At 42.0% G+C, this 22,590-nt stretch overlaps 1 protein-coding gene across 3 annotated transcripts in view; it reads right to left on the bottom strand.

The window, feature by feature from the left end:
* Nucleotides 1-1,040: 1,040 nt before the first annotated feature.
* mre11a (MRE11 homolog A, double strand break repair nuclease) overlaps nucleotides 1,041-22,590 on the bottom strand; it is a 65,869-nt gene continuing 44,319 nt past the window's right edge. For all 3 annotated transcript variants that reach the window (XM_034314814.2, XM_034314815.2, XM_034314816.2), the window contains exons 18-20: nucleotides 10,927-10,994; nucleotides 2,144-2,234; nucleotides 1,041-1,709 (exon numbers count right to left, since the gene is read on the bottom strand). In XM_034314814.2, the coding sequence (XP_034170705.2) occupies nucleotides 1,662-1,709; nucleotides 2,144-2,234; nucleotides 10,927-10,994 (207 nt within the window). In that variant the 3' untranslated portion in view covers nucleotides 1,041-1,661. The remainder of the gene's footprint in view (nucleotides 1,710-2,143; nucleotides 2,235-10,926; nucleotides 10,995-22,590) is intronic.

Genomic DNA, 22,590 nt, shown 5'->3' with positions numbered 1-22,590 from the left:
AGCAGACTCTAACTCGCAGTTATTACACACACGAGCTCGATTCGCTGAAACCCAGTTCACCAGTCTGCACACCGCTCCACTCATTCACACCTGATTCACTTTAAAAGAACTGGATTATTAAAGTGAGTCACACTTACACTTAACCTGAATATACAGTGTGTTAGACGTTTTAGTTTATAGCAGCAGATTTATTCTACATTTCAAAATAAATGACTGGTGTGAGAACATTTACATGCCGTGAGTTTGTTTCTCTCCGAACAAAGCGGGAACTTTACAGGGTGGAAATACGACACGATCAGCCACAAAATCAGCAAAATTAGCCAGTGCACTAGAATAACGCTTAACTATGAACTCGTTTTATAATGTAAGGAAGTGACAGACTGGTGTGTGTGTGTGTGTGTGTGTGTGTGTGTGTGTGATATGGCAAAAATGTGAAGTGGAGTTACAGTTACACCTCTGACGTGGATTAGTTTCCTATAACAGCATGATCTGCAGTGTGTTATTCCGCTTATAGCACAATTACGATGTTTAATTTATTAATGAACGACGCCAAACAATTTTACAGTTTACAGTTAACTCTCTCTCTCTCTCTCTCTCTCTCTCTCTCTCTCTCTCACACACACAAATCACAGCTTGTCATTTTACAGAGAAACCGGAAAGCGTAATCTCCTCTGCCATGAAAACTCTGCAAAGCACCGTGACCGTTACGAAGCGCTGACACTGGAGACTCCTTCCATGAGTGTTAATAATAAATAATTTCCACATCAACGATTATATGTTTTTCTTTGCTAAACAACAACAAATGTTTTTAAATCTGTTTACTGTTAGTGTTAGATTATATGTGTGTGTGTGTGTGTGTGTGTGTGTGTGTGTGTGAGCTGTTACTATAGCAACAATAACGGATTAGAATGAGCGCATTAATATAAACCTGTAGTTCTTGTTACAGCCGGAACTACAGTCCGAGCCGCGCTCTTACACAAATATATATAAAATAGATGAAATATACATCGTTACAGGAAACACACACAAGGCAGACAGAAGGAAGTATGAAAAAGTTTAGTGAGAATAAAGTTTTACACATGAACAGAGTTCAGATTCAAACAAATCAGTGAGAGAAAACGAGGACAAACAGAACAAAAGCTCAGACACTGACATCATCAAAAGCTATTAAAAAAAGATGCTGAATTAACTCTATTATTGAACACGTCATGCATCCTGAAGTACGTCCTCACTGACCTCCGCTCTGCTCCATGAACACACTCTTCTGAGAAAGAGTAACATTCATCACAGAGAGCCAGAGGGGACGAATAAACACGAGCGCAGATTAAACACAGAGAGAGAGAGAGAGGGAGATAAAGGGAGGAAAAAAACGATGATTAAAACTCAGACCAAATCTCAAAGTTGAAAGATCTGCACTCGAACTGCAGTGCACTTTAGAGTGAACTTCATGTGCACTTTAGAGTGAACTTCATGTGCACTTTAGAGTGAACTTCATGTGCACTTTAGAGTGAACTCTGGATGGACAGAAGCAGCTGTGTGCTGCAGTAAACTCTTGCAGAATGAAAACTGAACGAGCAGGTGAAATGAAACGAGACCAAAAAATGAGAGCGTGATGGAGGGATGATGGACTGCAGAGGCGGAGGGAGGTCAACTTTATCCAGTCATCTTCTACCCCGATGACCCCCTGTCTTAAACGGGTCAAACTCATCCTGAGAGAGAGAGAGAGAGAGAGGAGAGAGAGAGAGAGAGAGAGAGAGAGAGAGAGGAGGGAGAGAGAGAAAGAAGAGAGAGAAGAGAGAGAGGAGAGAGAAAGAAAGAAGGGAGAGAGAACAGAGGAGAGAGAGAGAGAGAGAGAACAGAGAGGAGAGAGAGAGAGAACAGAGAGGAGATAGAGAAAGGAAGAAGAGAGAGAGAAGAGAGAGAGGAAAGAGAGAAAGAAGAGAGAGAGCAGAGAGGAGAGAGAGAGAGAGAGAGAGAAAGAAGAGAGAGAGCAGAGAGGAGAGAGAGAGAGAGAGAGAGAGAGAGAGAGAAAGGAAGAAGAGAGAGAGGGAGATTTTTAAGATCAACCCAACAGAAATAACAGAATTAGCAAAGTAACTGTGTGTGTGTGTGTGTGTGTGTGTGTGTGTGTGTGTGTGTTTACATCATCATCATCATCATCAAAGCAGACTCCTTTACTTGATTGGCTGAGACTCTGGGAGCCCCGCCTACTGGAGGAAGCTAAAGAGGAGGATCTGGAACAGAGGAGAAGAAGAGAAAGAAAACATGTTTACTGATTTGTTTATCTTAGATTTTAATAACAACAATCACGACTTTAATAAATATTAGCATCTATATAAATCATATCACTTTAGACTAATAATAATAATAATAATAATAATAATAATGTGTGATATTTAACAGTTGTTATTTTTCACAATTTATAATTATTTTCTGCAGGATTTATGTTCAATATGTCCTGTGTGATATAACATCTTATAATGTGCTATAACAATGTTATAAATCTATATTGTGTGATGTGTTATAGTGTGTTATAGTGTGTTATAATGAGTTATAATGAGTTATAATGAGTTATAATGAGTTATAAAGTGTTAATGTGTTATAAATCTATATTGTGTGATGTGTTATAGTGTGTTATAATGTGTTATAGTGTGTTATAATGAGTTATAATGAGTTAATGTGTTATAAATCTATATTGTGTGATGTGTTATAATGAGTTATAATGAGTTATAAAGTGTTAATGTGTTATAAATCTATATTGTGTGATGTGTTATAGTGTGTTATAATGAGTTATAATGAGTTATGTTGTGTTATAAATCTATATTGTGTGATGTGTTATAATGAGTTATAATGAGTTATAACATGCTGTAACACCTGGACATTTGACATTTGAATCATAAACGTTTTGATAATGTTGATTTCTCTCCGTCTGTTCCGCCCTCACTGTAACCATGGCAACAGCCTGTAACTTCAATTTTCTAGGCGACTGAAGCCAATCTGTCAGCCGAGTGTGTGTGTGAGAGTGAGTGTGTGTGTGTGAGGGTGTGTGTGTGTGTGCGCGTGTGTGTGTGTGTGTGTGTGTGAGAGTGTGGGGGGAAAACACCTGCGAGCTTCTAATACACTCACAGATTAGCTCATAGAGTGCTTATATTACACTGCACTCCACACACACACACACACACACACACACACACACAATCCCTTAATAGACACATGACGCACACATAACAGATACACATCTCAAAACATGACACACACACACTTACAATCCCTTAACAGACACACAACCGCCTCCTAAACATGAAGCAGCTCTTCAGCTTTAGTTAAAAGCTTTGAATCGAAACAAACCATCGAAGCGACCGTACGTTTGCTCTTTTTGCTTTGTGGACAGAAACGTTACGGAGGAGCTCCGTACACAGCGCGGAGAGGCGGAGTCTCGTCAGGAGAACATCAGCACGTAAATGTAAGTGAAACTGTTACTGAGGCTAGCTAGTCGTTTAATAGCGCAGTGGCCTCCCACGTCCATAAACAGCAGCTGATGAAGATACTTCAGGAGTCGTTTGTTCTCTGATATAACCATCAGACCAGCTAGCTAGCAAGCTAACATTAGCTACGTCTGTTCATAACATAACATTTCATAGTCAAATAGCTACGCGCAGAACTCAGAATTAGCAGCTAACAAAAAAACAAACAAAAAAAATGCAACTTGTATCTGAATAAAAGTTTTCTATTACTATTTCTGCTTTCGTTAAAGTCCAAAAAAACGTGGAAATGTTCTTAGCTACACAAACTTAAAGTCTCCTTAATAATAATAATAATAATAATAATAATATGTTCTTTCTTTCTTTTTTCTTTCTTTTTGTTTTGTTCTTTTTTGTTTCTTTGTTCCTTTCTTTCATTCTTCCTTTCAGGTCTTTGCTTTTAAAATTAAATATATTCAGCAAGTATATTCATTTAGCAATTTAAAATAACTAGTAAAAATGTGGGCGTGGTTTCTCAGCTCCTGGGGACTCACTGTAGTGCTCTAATCTCTCTCACACACACACACACACACACACTGTCTCTCACACACACACACACTGTCTCTCTCACACACACACACACACACACACACACACTGTCTCTCTCACACACACACACACACACACACACACACTGTCTCTCTCACACACACACTGTCTCTCTCTCACACACACACACACACTGTCTCTCTCTCACACACACACACACACTGTCTCTCTCACACACACACACACACACACTGTCTCTCTCACACACACACTCACACTGTCTCTCACACACACACACACTGTCTCTCTCACACACACACACACACACACACACACACACTGTCTCTCTCACACACACACACACACACACACACACACACTGTCTCTCTCACACACACACTGTCTCTCTCTCACACACACACACACACTGTCTCTCTCTCACACACACACACACACACTGTCTCTCTCACACACACACACACACTGTCTCTCTCACACACACACACTGTCTCTCTCTCACACACACACACACACTGTCTCTCTCTCACACACACACACACACACTGTCTCTCTCACACACACACACACACTGTCTCTCTCACACACACACACTGTCTCTCTCTCACACACACACACACACTGTCTCTCTCACACACACACTCACACTGTCCCTCTCACACACACACACTGTCTCTCTCTCACACACACCCACACACTGTCTCTCTCACACACACACACTGTCTCTCTCACACACACACACACACACTGTCTCTCTCACACACACACACTGTCTCTCACACACACACACACACACACACACTGTCTCTCTCACACACTGTCTCTCTCACACACACACACACACACACTGTCTCTCTCACACACACACACTGTCTCTCTCACACACACACTGTCTCTCTCACACACACACACACACACACTCACTGTCTCACTCACACACTCACTGTCTCTCTCACACACACATACTGTCTCACTCACACACACACTGTCTCTCTCACACACACACACACTGTCTCTCTCTCACACACACACTGTCTCTCACTCACACACACACACTGTCTCTCTCTCACACACACAGTCTCTCTCTCACACACTCACTGTCTCTCTCTCTCACACTCACTGTCTCTCTCACACACACTCACTGTCTCTCTCACACACACACACACTGTCTCTCTCACACACACACACTGTCTCTCTCACACACACACTCACACTGTCTCTCTCACACACACACTCACACTGTCTCTCTCTCACACACACACACTGTCTCTCTCTCACACACACACACACACACTGTCTCTCTCACACACACACACACACACACTGTCTCTCTCACACACACACTGTCTCTCTCACACACACTCACTGTCTCTCTCACACACACTCACTGTCTCTCTCACACACACACACTGTCTCTCTCACACACACTCACTGTCTCACTCACACACTCACTGTCTCACTCACACACTCACTGTCTCTCTCACACACTCACTGTCTCACTCACACACTCACTGTCTCTCTCACACACACACACACTGTCTCTCTCACACACACTGTCTCTCTCACACACACTCACTGTCTCTCTCACACACTCACTGTCTCTCTCACACACACTGTCTCACTCACACACTCACTGTCTCACACACACACACTGTCTCTCTCACACACACACACTGTCTCTCTCACACACTCTCTCTCACACACACACACTGTCTCTCTCACACACACACTGTCTCTCTCACACACACTGTCTCACTCACACACTCACTGTCTCACTCACACACTCACTGTCTCTCTCACACACACACACTGTCTCTCTCTCACACACACAATGTCTCACTCACACACACTCACTGTCTCACTCACACACACACACTGTCTCACTCACACACACACTGTCTCTCTCACACACACACTGTCTCTCTCACACACACACACACTGTCTCTCTCACACACTCACACACACACACTCTCTCTCACACACACAATGTCTCACTCACACACACTCACTGTCTCACTCACACACACACACTGTCTCACTCACACACACACTGTCTCTCTCACACACACACTGTCTCTCTCACACACACACACACTGTCTCTCTCACACACTCACACACACACACTCTCTCTCACACACACAATGTCTCACTCACACACACTCACTGTCTCACTCACACACACACACTGTCTCACTCACACACACACTGTCTCTCTCACACACACACTGTCTCTCTCACACACACACTCACTGTCTCTCTCACACACTCACTGTCTCACTCACACACTCACTGTCTCTCTCACACACACTCACTGTCTCTCTCTCACACACACTCACTGTCTCTCTCACACACACTCACTGTCTCTCTCTCACACACTCACTGTCTCTCTCTCACACACACTCACTGTCTCTCTCTCACACACTCACTGTCTCTCTCTCACACACACTCACTGTCTCTCTCTCACACACACACACACTGTCTCTCTCACACACACACACTGTCTCTCTCTCACACACTCACTGTCTCTCTCTCACACACACTCACTGTCTCTCTCTCACACACACTCACTGTCTCTCTCACACACACTCACTGTCTCTCTCTCACACACTCACTGTCTCTCTCTCACACACACTCACTGTCTCTCTCTCACACACACTCACTGTCTCTCTCACACACACTCACTGTCTCTCTCTCACACACACTCACTGTCTCTCTCTCACACACACACACTGTCTCTCTCACACACACACACTGTCTCTCTCTCACACACAGTCTCTCTCTCACTCACACACTCACTGTCTCTCTCTCACACACACACTCACTGTCTCTCTCTCACACACACACTCACTGTCTCTCTCACACACACACACTGTCTCTCTCTCACACACAGTCTCTCTCTCACACACACACTCACTGTCTCTCTCTCACACACACTCACTGTCTCTCTCACACACTCACTGTCTCACTCACACACTCACTGTCTCTCTCTCACACACACACTGTCTCTCTCTCACACACACAGTCTCTCTCTCACACACACTCACTGTCTCTCTCACACACACTCACTGTCTCTCACTCTCTCTCACACACACACACTGTCTCTCTCACACACACACTGTCTCTCTCTCACACACTGTCTCTCTCTCACACACTCACTGTCTCACTCACACACAGTCTCTCTCTCACACACAGTCTCTCTCTCACACACTCAATGTCTCTCTCACACACACTCACTGTCTCTCTCACACACACTCACTGTCTCTCTCTCTCACACACACACACACTGTCTCTCTCACACACACACACTGTCTCTCTCACACACTCACTGTCTCACTCACACACACACACTGTCTCTCTCTCACACACACACTGTCTCTCACTCACACACACACACTGTCTCACTCACACACACACAGTCTCTCTCTCACACACTCACTGTCTCTCTCTCTCACACTCACTGTCTCTCTCACACACACTCACTGTCTCTCTCACACACACACACTGTCTCTCTCACACACACACACACTGTCTCTCTCACACACACACTCACACTGTCTCTCTCTCACACACACACACTGTCTCTCTCTCACACACACACTGTCTCTCTCACACACACACACTGTCTCTCTCACACACACACTGTCTCTCTCACACACACACACACACACACTGTCTCTCTCACACACACTCACTGTCTCACTCACACACACACACTGTCTCTCACACACACTCACTGTCTCACTCACACACTCACTGTCTCTCTCACACACACACACTGTCTCTCTCACACACACTGTCTCTCTCACACACACTCACTGTCTCTCTCACACACACTGTCTCTCTCACACACACACACTGTCTCTCTCACACACACACACTGTCTCTCTCACACACACACTGTCTCTCTCACACACACACACTGTCTCTCTCACACACACTGTCTCACTCACACACTCACTGTCTCACTCACACACTCACTGTCTCTCTCTCACACACACACTGTCTCACTCACACACACACACTGTCTCACTCACACACACACACTGTCTCACTCACACACACACTGTCTCTCTCACACACACACACTGTCTCTCTCACACACTCACTGTCTCACTCACACACTCACTGTCTCTCTCACACACTCACTGTCTCACTCACACACTCACTGTCTCTCTCACACACACTCACTGTCTATCTCTCACACACACTCACTGTCTCACTCACACACACTCACTGTCTCTCTCTCTCTCACACACACACACACTGTCTCTCTCACACACACACTGTCTCTCTCTCACACACAGTCTCTCTCTCACACACACACTCACTGTCTCTCTCTCACACACTCACTGTCTCTCTCACACACTCACTGTCTCTCTCTCACACACTCAATGTCTCTCTCACACACACTCACTGTCTCACTCACACACTCACTGTCTCTCTCTCACACACACACTGTCTCTCTCTCACACACACACTGTCTCTCTCTCACACACTCACTGTCTCTCTCTCTCACACACACACACACACACACTGTCTCTCTCACACACACACTGTCTCTCTCTCACACACAGTCTCTCTCTCACACACACACTCACTGTCTCTCTCTCACACACTCACTGTCTCTCTCTCACACACTCACTGTCTCTCTCTCACACACACACTGTCTCACTCACACACACACAGTCTCTCTCTCACACACACTCACTGTCTCTCTCACACACACTCACTGTCTCTCTCTCACACACACACACACACTGTCTCTCTCACACACACACTGTCTCTCTCTCACACACAGTCTCTCTCTCACACACACACTCACTGTCTCTCTCTCACACACTCACTGTCTCTCTCTCACACACTCAATGTCTCTCTCACACACACTCAATGTCTCTCTCACACACACTCAATGTCTCTCTCACACACACTCACTGTCTCTCTCTCTCACACACACACACACTGTCTCTCTCACACACACTCACTGTCTCACTCACACACACACTGTCTCTCTCACACACACAGTCTCTCTCTCACACACACACTCACTGTCTCTCTCTCACACACTCACTGTCTCACTCACACACACACTGTCTCTCTCTCACACACAGTCTCTCTCACACACACACACTCACTGTCTCTCTCACACACTCACTGTCTCTCTCACACACACACTCACTGTCTCTCACACACACACACACTGTCTCTCTCACACACTCACTGTCTCTCTCTCACACACTCAATGTCTCTCTCACACACACTCACTGTCTCTCTCTCACACACTCACTGTCTCTCTCTCTCACACACACACACACTGTCTCTCTCACACACACACACTGTCTCTCTCTCACACACAGTCTCTCTCTCACACACACACTCACTGTCTCTCTCTCACACACTCACTGTCTCACTCACACACACACTGTCTCTCTCTCACACACAGTCTCTCTCACACACACACACTCACTGTCTCTCTCACACACTCACTGTCTCTCTCTCACACACACTCACTGTCTCTCTCTCACACACACTGTCTCTCTCACACACACTCACTGTCTCTCACACACACACACTGTCTCTCTCTCACACACAGTCTCTCTCACACACACACACTCACTGTCTCACTCACACACTCACTGTCTCTCTCTCACACACACTCACTGTCTCTCTCTCACACACACTGTCTCTCTCACACACACTCACTGTCTCTCTCACACACACTCAATGTCTCTCTCTCACACACTCAATGTCTCTCTCTCACACACTCACTGTCTCTCTCACACACACACTGTCTCTCTCTCACACACACACTGTCTCTCTCACACACACACAGTCTCTCTCTCACACACACTCACTGTCTCTCTCTCACACACACTCACTGTCTCACTCACACACACACACTCACTGTCTCACTCACACACTCACTGTCTCTCTCTCACACACACTCACTGTCTCTCTCTCTCACACACACTGTCTCTCTCACACACACTCACTGTCTCTCTCTCTCACACTCACTGTCTCTCTCTCACACACTCACTGTCTCACTCACACACACACACTCACTGTCTCACTCACACACTCACTGTCTCTCTCTCACACACACTCACTGTCTCTCTCTCACACACACTCACTGTCTCTCTCTCTCACACACTGTCTCTCTCTCACACACACTGTCTCTCTCACACACACAGTCTCTCTCTCACACACTCACTGTCTCTCTCACACACACACTGTCTCTCTCACACACTCACTGTCTCTCACACACACTCACTGTCTCTCTCACACACACTCACTGTCTCTCACACACACTCACTGTCTCTCACACACACTCACTGTCTCTCTCACACACACACTGTCTCTCTCACACACACACTGTCTATCTCACACACTCACTGTCTCTCTCTCACACACTCACTGTCTCTCTCTCACACACTCACTGTCTCTCACACACACTCACTGTCTCTCTCACACACACTCACTGTCTCACTCACACACACTCACTGTCTCACTCACACACTCACTGTCTCTCTCTCACACACTCACTGTCTCTCTCTCTCACACACACACTCACTGTCTCTCTCTCTCACACACACTGTCTCTCTCTCTCTCACACACTGTCTCTGTCTCTCACACACTGTCTCTATCTCTCTCACACATTGTCTGTCTCACACACTCACTGTCTCTCTCTCTCACACTCTGTCTCTCACCGTCTGTCTCACTGCCTTTTTTTGTTTTTTAATACTATATAATTATTATTCATTAAATGATCATTAATTAATCATTCATCCTTCATTAGTTAAGTATGTATTACTGCTTATAAATGACTTATTACCAAAACCTAATGTCTAATCTCACCACATGCACAATACACACACACACACACACACACACACACATACTTCTGTGCAGGCCGAGACGTCTTGACAAAGGACACATCGTCGTCTGAGTCGCTGTCCTCTATAGCGACCTGCAGAGATAACAGGAGAGAGAGAGAGAGAGAGAGAGAGAGAGAGAAAGGAGAAAAGTGAACTGATGTAAACCATCCTGTGTGCTTTTCTTCTCACTTATATTCACTGTCTCACTGTCTGTCTGTCTCACTGTCTCACTCTGTCCACCTCACAGAGCTGAAGAGATAGAAGAGAACTGAACTGATGTGTGCTTTTCTCCTCACATATATACACTGTCTGTCTCACTGTCTCTCCATCTCACTCTGTCTGTCTCTCCATCTCACTCTGTCTGTGTCTCTATCTCACTCTGTCTGTCTCTCCATCTCACTCTGCCTGTGTCTCCATCTCACTGTCTGTCTCTCCATCTCACTCTGTCTGTCTCTCCATCTCACTGTCTGTCTCTCCATCTCACTCTGTCTGTCTCCATCTCACTGTCTGTCTCTCCATCTCACTCTGTCTGTCTCTCCATCTCACTCTGCCTGTGTCTCCATCTCACTGTCTGTCTCTCCATCTCACTGTCTGTCTCTCCATCTCACTGTCTGTCTCTCCATCTCACTCTGTCTGTGTCTCTCCATCTCACTCTGTCTGTCTCTCCATCTCACTGTCTGTCTCTCCATCTCACTCTGTCTGTCTCTCCATCTCACTGTCTGTCTCTCCATCTCACTCTGTCTGTCTCTCCATCTCACTGTCTGTCTCTCCATCTCACTCTGTCTGTCTCTCCATCTCACTCTGTCTGTCTCTCCATCTCACTCTGTCTGTCTCTCCATCACACTCTGTCTGTCTCTCCATCTCACTCTGTCTGTCTCTCCATCTCACTGTCTGTCTCTCCATCTCACTCTGTCTGTCTCTCCATCTCACTCTGTCTGTCTCTCCATCTCACTCTGTCTGTCTCTCCATCTCACTCTGTCTGTCTCTCCATCTCACTGTCTGTCTCTCCATCTCACTCTGTCTGTCTCTCCATCTCACTCTGTCTGTCTCTCCATCACACTCTGTCTGTCTCTCCATCTCACTCTGTCTGTCTCTCCATCTCACTGTCTGTCTCTCCATCTCACTCTGTCTGTCTCTCCATCTCACTCTGTCTGTCTCTCCATCTCACTCTGTCTGTCTCTCCATCTCACTGCCTTCTACAGTGAGCTGCAAGAAGAAAAACAAGAGACAAAGATTGGGAGAAAAAAGTGACCACCCTGAGGGCTTTTCTCTTTAGATACACACTTTCTGTCTCACCGTGTCACTGTCTGTCTCACTGTCTGTCTCGCTGTCTCACTGTTCATTTCTCCATCCATCTCTCCGCCTTACTGTCTGTCTCACTGCCTGTCTATCTCAGTGTCTGTCTCTACATCTATCTGTCTGTCTCTCCACCTGTCTCACTGTCCATCTCTCTGTGTGTCACTAGGTTTATATTAAAACCCAGTTGAAGGTTTTTTACTGTCTGTCTCTCTCACTGTCTCTTTCCCACTGCCTGTCTCACTCTCTGGTTGTCTGTCTCACTCTCTGGTTGTCTGTCTCACTCTCTGGTTGTCTGTCTCACTCTCTGGTTGTCTGTCTCACTCTCTGTCTCTCATGAATAGGTCTGTTTAAACCCAGCTGAAGGTTTTTCTCTCTCTGCATTATAGCATTAATGGAATGAATAAAAATTCATCGCAGCTCCACATAAATAAAAACCCTGGAATGTGAATAAAGGCAGATAGACACTGCGCTCTCTCTCTCTCTCTCTCTCTCTCCAGCTCTGAGTCACTCATTGTTATTATTTACATGAAGATTCTTCTGAGACAGACAGACACACAGACAGCCAGCCATGATCGTCTACAGACTCGTCTACAGAAATAAAAGGATGCTGGAGAGAAAAAGAAGGATTGATGACCATAGAATTTATTTTTAACACATGGCTCCTCTTAACTGCAGCAGATTTTCACTTAAAGGCTCTGTGCTGTATATTTATATGTATACGAGCTTTCAGAAGCTCTGATTGGCAGGAGAGAGGACAGCTCCGCCCACATACAATGCATACAAGCCATACCTGACTTTAACTACACCAGGTTTCTCTTTCTGCACGTCTTCATGTTCTACATGCTGATGTTCTACATTTCTCTAGACTAGTTCTTCGTAAAAACCTTTAAATATACAGTCGCAGTACGTGACGTTATAAAAACCACAACGGAAATTCTGAAAGAGAAGCAAACAGAGGACATGTGTGCGTTTTTGTGTTTCTGACTCACAAATATTCGCCTTTGATTTAAAAGCGTTGTCATAAAAGTGCTAACAATTTCCAACCTGCACATTTCCCTGAAAAAAAAAGAAAACAAAAGTCAAACCAGTGATATTTGAATCCTGTGACTGCGTCATCAGATGCAGTTTCCTTTCAGAAAGCAGCTAAAACACATCATTAACGTGTCCTTGTCCACTTCCTCTCCCTCCAATCCCTGCTGAGATCAACTTCTTCACTTCGCCTTCAAAGGTCAGCTTCTTCACAGTGGAGTTTGTTAAGTGAACTCCTGAAAGCCTGAGTGTTTTGGCTCGAGTAAAGTGTCGAATTTACCCAGAAGGCAATGGGGTGTTGCAATTCCTTTTTCAAAAATGTAAAAGGGAAAAAAGTGAAACTGCTCTAAAGTGCTGTTAATACGGGACAAATGGACAGAGACGGACGTGTCATCACCGTGTACTATAAACTCCACGTGCACTACACACACCTCATCAGTAGGTCACATGACTATAACATGTCAGTAGCGTGTGCTAGGAGCTCAATAAAACCCCCGGAAATGACGCTCGACTTTATTCCTAGATTGAGATTATCTCTAGATTTGATTCTTCTGTGTTTTAAACGTTCGGGTTCAGCGTGAGACGATGGGAAAGAGAAACGAGAAACGAGCAAGCGCTTCCTGGAGCGTCTTCATACCGAAGGAAAAGCGCAGAACCTCTTTTCCCGCAGGATAAAACGCGATCTTTACGCACATGTCAGTTCAGACGGGATTTTCTACGAAGCTGGCGTTATTTCTCCTGCTCGGTTTATAGAAGAGAAACACAGCGTAATGTTTCTGACGTGACGGATTCAGACTAAAATCTCAGAGATACTCCGGGATTAATCACATCACACACCTCCACGTAAGATTAATCCCGTCCGAGCAGGGCTTTAGTGTAAGACGGAGAAATTAATAATGTGATAATGTGATAATGATAATGTTAATAATGTAAGAATAAAGCAGTTGTGTTTGAGAGCATGGATATCTCAGTGCCAGTAAATCTCTATCAGATCTGCAGATCGAGACGTCCAGGATTAAATCTCTAAATTTTATTATTTTTAAAAAAATTTTATGCTGATTTTGCTGTATAGTTGAGATTGCTGTCAAATTTCTTGAATCTTGAATTTCATTTTTAAAGATTTGATGATAAATTAATAAAAGGTGGGGCATTTAGATCCTACCCCCCTTCATTAAAACCCTTTTTTTACTCTCAGTGGTCAGGGGTTCACGTGTACACACTACAGTGCAGCAAGAGTGTAAACATGAGAAACTGCGCAGTGTGAAGTGTGTGTGTGTGTGTGTGTGTGTGTGTGACGTTGAACACACACACTGTGTAAATCAGCAGTGGATCGATAAAAGTCGCTCTGAAAGTCTGCTTGGAAACTGACGCATGCTGAACAGAACCGAGCGCTTCATTTCCCCACAACACATCCCTGTTACCATGCCGACACAGACCGCAAAGCACCCGAGCGCTCTCTCTCTCGCTCTCTCTCTCTCTCTCGCTCTTTTTCTCTTTCTGTGATTTTTTTAAAATATATTTAAACCCTTCACTTTGGACAACAATAAGGATGTCATTCTATATGTTATAGTTTAGCTACAATTTTCTCACTATTAAAGCCACTGCTATGAGACGAAGAGGGAAAAAAGAAGGAACATGAAAGGAAGGGATAGAAAAAATGCAAATAAAAAAAGGAGAGGATATGAAAATTATACAAAATAAAAAAAGGGTGTGTGTGAATTGTGCACATCAACAAATCAATGTGTGTTTTTCACCTGAGCACAAAAACACGTCCTGTTTGTTTTGTAATTTGAGGTGTTTCTCAGGTGGGCGGAGTTAATGAAAACAGTGGGCGGAGTTAATGAAAACAGTGGGTGGGGTTAATAAAAACAGTGGTTGGGGTTAATGCACATAGATCAGTTTATCACCTGCAGTCTGAGAGACACTTCAGGAACTTCAGGACTGTGTGTAAATAAATACGACTGAAGGGCAGGTATTAAATGTGCAGAAACTCGTTTATGTCAGTTGTAGAGAAAAAAAATTATATTTACTACATTTTAATAAACAAAGTTTATTAAAATTATGACTTATTGTCACAGTAGCATTTGTTTTATATTTTATATTCATCACATGTTCACACCTGTAAGAGTAAATTATTAATTATTAATTTATTATAATTATTATTAATGTTTTAACTTCATTCATTTCATTACAGCACAAAGCTCTCTCTCAGAGCGAGAACTCCGACTCCACTCGACCGCGATCACGCCGAGGTTTATTAATATCACCCACAATGCAGAGGAACCTCAGAGGAACCTCAGAGGAATCGAGCTCTCTCAGGTTCTCCTGTCAGCTCATTTCAAACGTCAGGATGAGTGATGGTTTGGATTTCTAGTCACGTGTCTGATCATCAGACGGAACATCTCACGGCTCACGTGCAGGAGAGACGCCGAGCTTCAGGACGAGAGTCAGAGCAGCGCTGACACGCACATCGTCTATCTATCTATCTATCTATCTATCTATCTATCTGTCTATCTATCTCTCTATCTCTCTATCTATCTATCTATCTATCTCTCAGATTACCTCACAATTTCTTTCCTCTTTCCTTTTCTTTCTTTCTGCCTGTGCTCTTTATTTTATGTTTCTTTGTTTCTTTCTTTCATTCTTTCTTTTATCCTTTTAGGTCTTTACTTTTCTTATATATAAGATTATATATATGTATACATAAATATATATAAATATAATTAATATATTAACTATAAATAAATAAATAAATAAATAAATAAATTTCTTACTTCATTCTTGTTCTTTCTTTCATCTTTCTTTCTTTCTCTTTACGTCATGTGTTTTCTTTCTTTCTTTCTTTATGTTTTTTTCTTTTTATGTCTTTTTCCAGTTTTTTCTTATTTTATTTCCTTCCTCCCTTCCTGTTTTTTCAGTTTTTTCCTTCCTTTTTTTTTTTTTTTTTTTTTTTAAAGTGCACTGATCAACATTAAGAGAACGTTGATTTAAAGGTTTGGTTTGACGTTAATTAATAATTTGCTGCTCCGCCATTTTTTCCCCAACCAAACAGACCACAGTCCCGTCTTCTTGTTTTCTTTTGGCTCACAAAATCGAGAGTTTTGTGCATTCAGAGGTCAAAAGTCACATAAATAAAGTCTGTATGGTAAGAATGTGAACATGAATAAAAGCGTCTGTCCCGCCCCTTCCTGTGTCCTTTCCCCTTCAGTGAATCGACTTTGTTCTGAATTGTATTTGCGTTTCTTCTGACTGCCGCTTTATTCGAAAATGCAGAAATTTTTGTAATTTTTCAAGTGTCGCCGTAGCAACAGGTCAAAAATGTTAAACGCTACGACTCCATGCCTCATCCCTCTGAGCTTGTTCTCCTCTCTAGCTCGAGTGTGCAATCAGCTTTTACTTTTTTATTCCCTGATCACTCACAACCGCACAGATGTGCTCACCGTCACATAATCAATCACCTGCTATTTGTGTGTGTGTGTGTGTGTGTGTGTGTGTCTTATCACCCCAATGTTACATAACACAACTTTCAACTTTCAGGGTAAAACTTCTGGTAAACGTCTGATGTGTGTGTGAGTGTGAGTTTGGCTTGGGGGGGAAACACACAGGAGAGCGATCGATCGGATAAAGTGATTTTATTTAATATTCTACACTGCTGATGTTCAGCTTCTCGTATGTGTGTGTGTATGTGTGTGTTTGTGTGTGTGCGTATGTGTGTGTGTGTATAGATAAAGGTGGGGGTGTAACAGTATGGGGAATTGAACTGTCTGCTGCTCTTTTGTTGATTTATATCCTTGGCTTGTTTGTCATCAAAGAGAGCTCTGTGTGTGTGTGTGTGTGTTTGTGTGTGTGTGTGTTCTGCACTGAAATCAGTTGGCCATTTCTTGAATCTGTACTAGCCACTTATCCCTGCTCAGAGGTCATGACCCCAGCACTTGCACAATAACAGTCTGACCCTCAACATTTTGTTTAATTTCTATTAACTTCTCAGGGACAACATTATAAAACACTCGAACGGGAAAAGCTACAGAGCCACAGCAAAGGTTTTAAACATCCCTGTCAGCAGGACCGGTTAGATATAATGCAGGCGGAAAGTTCGTGGAAGCGCACGCTCACATTCATGGAACACGCTCTCAGGCTGACGATGAAGAAGGTAAGAGAAAAGCCAGGAGTCGCTAGAAATGAGTTGCAGAACGACCTGAAAGCAGCAGGAACAACTACACAGAGAAGAATAAGCAATGAACTGCATCGCAATCTTCTCTGCTGCTTCACCTCACGCTAAACTTCTGCTGAAAAAACAAGCACAGAGATGTGTGTGTGTGTGTGTGTGTGTGAAAGCATTTAGACAAATCTGAACTTTTTCTATCAGACAAAACAAAAAGAGAACTCTTAACTCTTTGGGAATAATCCAGCTGTTTGGAGAAAGAAGCACGGTGGTGGGAGCATCACGGCATGGGGCTGCAAACGGAACTGCAGCATTACAGAGGAAACGTGAATGGAGCGACGTACCGGGAGATATTAGAGGAGAATTTAATCTCATCGGCTAAGAAATTGAATCTAGGGTGAAGGACTTTTCAACAAGACAACAACTCCAAAGATATAGATAAAAAGATTAAAAATAACTCAACAAGGTCCTTGCAGTGTCCAAACCATCTCCTCACTCGAACCCCACTGAAAAATTACGGAGGATTTTACAACTAAAGTCTGGCAACCTTGAGGAACTGAAGAGCTGAGCAGAACCACGTAAACATCTCAGAGCTGCGATCGCCAACAACCTGGCAACGAACTACTCATCTATCTCAGACCACACATCATAATTTCTTTCCTCTTTCCTTTTGTTTCTTTCTTATTCATGTCTTTCTTACTCTTTCATGTTATTTCTCATTGTTCTTTTTTTTAACTTTACGTCTTCTTTCTTTCTCTCTCTCTCTCTTTCTTTCTTTCTTTCTTTCCTTCTCTTTGTTCTTTCTGTCTGTGCTCTTTCTTTCTTCCTGTTTTGTTCTTTTTTCTTTTTTGTTTCTTTGTTCCTTTCTTTCCTTCTTTCTTTCTTCCTTTTAGGTCTTTGCTTTTCTTACTTCTTTCTTTCATCTTGCCTTTTCTTTTTTATGTCCTTTCTTCCTTCGATTTCTTTCCTTTGTTCATCTTTCTTTCTCTTTCTTTCTTTCTTCTTTGTTTTTTTTTCTTTATGCACCTTCTTTCTTTCTTTTAGATACTTATTTCTCTTATTTCTTTCTTGTGATTTCTTTTTCCTGTTTTTTTTTTCTTCTTTTATAACCTTTCTTCCTGTTTTTTCCTTCGTGATTTTTTTAATGTGCATCAGTCAATAAGAAGAGAACGCTGATTTAAAGGTTCGGTTTGACGTTAATTAATAATTAGCTGCTCCGTCCATTTGTCTGTTTCTCGACCTATTCATCCATCCCAATCTTTGTTCAGCTACAAAAAATAAGAACAGGGCTTTTAAGAACACACATTCATTAAACCTGTTCATTAATTACACTTAATTACACACACACACACACACACACACACACTTCTCTTATGTACTCTCAGTGCTCCTTTAATCAGGCATGAATTATAATTATCGCATATAAAATAAATTTTGGTTTGGTGTTTTTTTTTTTTAAACTCATTTACATTCAGTTACAGTAAAGATGTAGTGCTTTGTAGGGGTTATGTAAGAGTGTGTGTGTGTGTGTGTGTGTGTGTGTGTGTGTGAGGGGTAAGGTAGTTTAAGTAATCCTCTCTAAAACCTGAGCTTTGCTAAGGAGGGCGGGATTAGTGAAGTGGGCGAGTGAGTGATTTCCTCACCACACCGCTGCGCTCAAACTAATCCCTGAAAAGTAGCGCGAGTCGTGAGCTTCCCTGCGAGGAAAACTGTGTGTGCATCGTGTACACACTCCGACTCTCCCGCTCGGCCTACCTGCCTGCTGCTAAAGACGCCGTATGAAGGAAACAGGTGGTGTGTGTGTGTGTGTGTGTCCATCTGGAGAGCTTAATGAGGGAAGCTGACGCTCGGAGTGTGTGTGTGTGTGTGTGTGTGTGTGTGTGTGTGTGTGTGCGCGTCCCTGTGGCTGTGATACCACTGATCCCATCGCAATTATCCGAGGAAGATCCTACCTCCATCCTTCCGGCGCATTAACCGTGTACACAAACACTTTTATGAAGAAAACAAAAACTGAAAAGTCAAACAAAAAGTTTTTAAAAAAATCCAACAAAAAGGCAAAAAAAAAAAAAAAGTCAAATGAATTTTTGGTAAGACTTTCTGAAAAAAATGCTCATGAATGAATTATAGCCCCATTTATAATTATTTATAAGCAAGTATTATATTTATAAGCTTTAATTAGTTTTAAATCAGTCTTATGCTTCCATTAATGCATTTATGATGCTGCATCTCTATAAATATGTTCATGGAACCATAAGACTGTATAATTAATACTTATAACTCAGTGTATAATGCATTATGAGCATGAGCACTGACAGAGCAAGTGCATCACTTATTACTAATTATAACGAAAATATAAATGTAAATATAACTGTTATTATAATGAAGTAAAGATCCTGACGTTATAAATGTATTTGTAGAACAGTAATTCTTGCTTATAAATGATTATAAATGGGTTATAATTCATTATGAGCCTGGGCTTCATGGAAAGTGTTACTGAAAAATTCCAACAAAAAGGCAAACAAAAAGTTATAGAAGTCGTCAAACGAAGCAAGTCGAACTCGGACGCCTCCAAACGAAAGCTAGGAATATTGTGTTATGAATAAAATGTAAAATGGAGTTCATTCTCTTCCATTTATTATTAAAACCATTTGCTCTGAATCGTCATCAGTTCACACTCACGGCTTTCATATTTTAAACGCTATTACGTTAAGGCAAAGTAAATATACTACTAAATTAATGAGTAAATAAAAGGGATCGAAGTAAAAAATATACCTAAAGTAATAATTAAATGATCACTAATTTAAAATGAATTGAAAAAATAAAAATAAAAAGCAGACGCTAATTATTTAAAAGATGAAAAAAAATGACAGGGAACTAATTTTGAGTAAAAACAAAAACTAAACAAAAATGAGAAATATAGAATTTTCAAACAAAATGAAATAAAATAAAAAGTAGATGAACGCGTCACGCCTACTGGAACTTCAAAAAGACAATGAAAACAAGATTTAAAGAAAAAAAGCAAACAAACAAATCAACAAAAACACAAAAACCCCACGTACCAGAAAGAACAAAAAACGCTTGTACAACAGCAAGCTAACACAAGCCTGTTTTTTATTTATTATTTTTTAACTGGAATGAATCTTTGTGTTCACGGCACAGCGGGCGATTTCAGCCAATAGGAGTGAAGTATGAGGTCAGAGGTCAGGACGGTTCGGTGCTACAGGAGAAGAGCATCAGAAAGAAATGAAGACTTTTGCTCCGTGTGGTTTCATCTCCGCTGGAATCTCATTAAGATGAAAATGAAAACAAGTCGATAGATTTACTGCAGAGGTTCTGATTTCTCAGGAGCTCAATATTAATCAGAGTTCCTGATGTGCTGCTCATGTTTCTGACAGATTACGATTATTCGGTTCCTCGCTGCGTCCAGTTCTCACCTTCTCGCTAAAATAAACGCGTGAACACGTTCAACACGTAAGCGAATACCAGCGTGTGTGACGGGGTCACATCGGGAAGCCCGAGTTCGCCCGGAATTACAATTCCTCAATCAGCACACACGGAGGCAGATGTGTGACGTGTAACGACAATCAAAGACAAAAAAAGACGAGAAAAACAAGAAGGAGGTGAAAATAAAGCAGTGGAGAGGAGCAGCGCTGGAGCTCTGTGTTTAGAGACGCTGAGGAACGTGAACGGAACGAAGACGACGTACAACCGCTGACGTAAAAACAAAACAACAAGGTGTTTTAATAATTATTTAGAAAATCATTAATGGGTAAAAGTGAATGGATTTTCCATGAAGGGGAAAAAGGTGTAAAATATTTCATCTTGATAATCAAAAATGTCATTTTTGAACAAAATAAAGCAACATACTTTGACCTGGAGAAGTACATAGTTTAGTAAACATAGCTGATTTTGGAGGTTAAAAAAATCTATAATAATAATAATTATTATTATAAATAAATAGTTTTAAAAAGTGAAGGTGTTCACAATGTTTTTGTTGTTGTTTAATTTGGGATTTTGTGTGTAAAGTTAAAGGAGAGACACTGAGGACAGCAAACAGTGTAAAGAGCAACAGAAACCAGGATTTGTGTTAAATTACTGTAACACTCTCAAGTGATATATTTCATATCTTTATATATTATTATTTTCTCTTTCTTTTCTTTTTACTCCTTTACTCCGTTTAATCATCACCCTTTTCCAGCTACTGATTTTATTTTAAAACGCTCTTCATTTCAGGGAAAACAAAACTACTGCTACATTAACAACTAAACAAAAACGGACTTATTTTCCATTTTAACATTAGAACTAAATATTTAAAAATAAACAGCATTAGAACTACAAATTTAAACTCAGCGATTATTAGTTTAGTCACATTTCACACGAAGGCTCCTTCCAGTTTTAATTTTATTACCTGCCCAGTTACGTAAGGAATAAAACAGTGTGTGTGTGGTGCTGTTAGAGGAAAATAATCAACGGCAGGGTGGTGTGATGAAGCAGAGCTACTGACACCACCCTGAAGCTGATTAATTTCCAATAACAGCACCACACGCAGTGCTTTATTCCTCTTATACCACAGCAAAATACCAACAATTACAGTGTTCAATTTATTAAAGAATATACGTCTTATACATTTTATACTTTTTATCCTTTTATAGTTACATTTAATGTTCTGTGAAAGAAGTTAATCGCTTACGTTACAGCAGCTATAAACACTCGTTCCTTCACCAGCCTCTCTTTATTCTCGCAAAAAAAACTAACGCAGCTTGTCATGATACTGAGAAACCGCAAAGAAGCGTAAACTCCTCTGTCCTGAAGACGTTGGAAAACGTAAAGTTACAGCTTCACCTCTGACTGTTACAAAGCGCTGACACTGGAGACTCCTTCCATAAATGTTACATAATAAACGTTACGTCTCCTTACAGAAATCTTCACCACATCGACGATTATTTCATTCATCTGTTTATGTGGAGCGTCGCTGTACACGCCCCTGTGAATGAGCTGTTACTATAGAAACGGTAACGTATTAGAACGAGCGCATTAATATAAACCTGCACTACTGTCAGAGCTGCTGTTATAGAAAATTAATCAACACCTTCTGACCAATCAGAGAGCAGGATTCAACAGCGCTGTGGAGTAAATTAACTAATAATGATGTGTATTAGATGTTTTCAGAAAGACAATAAGCCATCAAATGGCTGTGT

This window comes from Pangasianodon hypophthalmus, chromosome 21, assembly GCF_027358585.1.
Source record: "Pangasianodon hypophthalmus isolate fPanHyp1 chromosome 21, fPanHyp1.pri, whole genome shotgun sequence".
Classification (NCBI taxonomy): domain Eukaryota; kingdom Metazoa; phylum Chordata; class Actinopteri; order Siluriformes; family Pangasiidae; genus Pangasianodon; species Pangasianodon hypophthalmus.
Note: the sequence above shows the minus strand (reverse complement) of the source record. Positions and strands in the feature narration are given on the sequence as shown.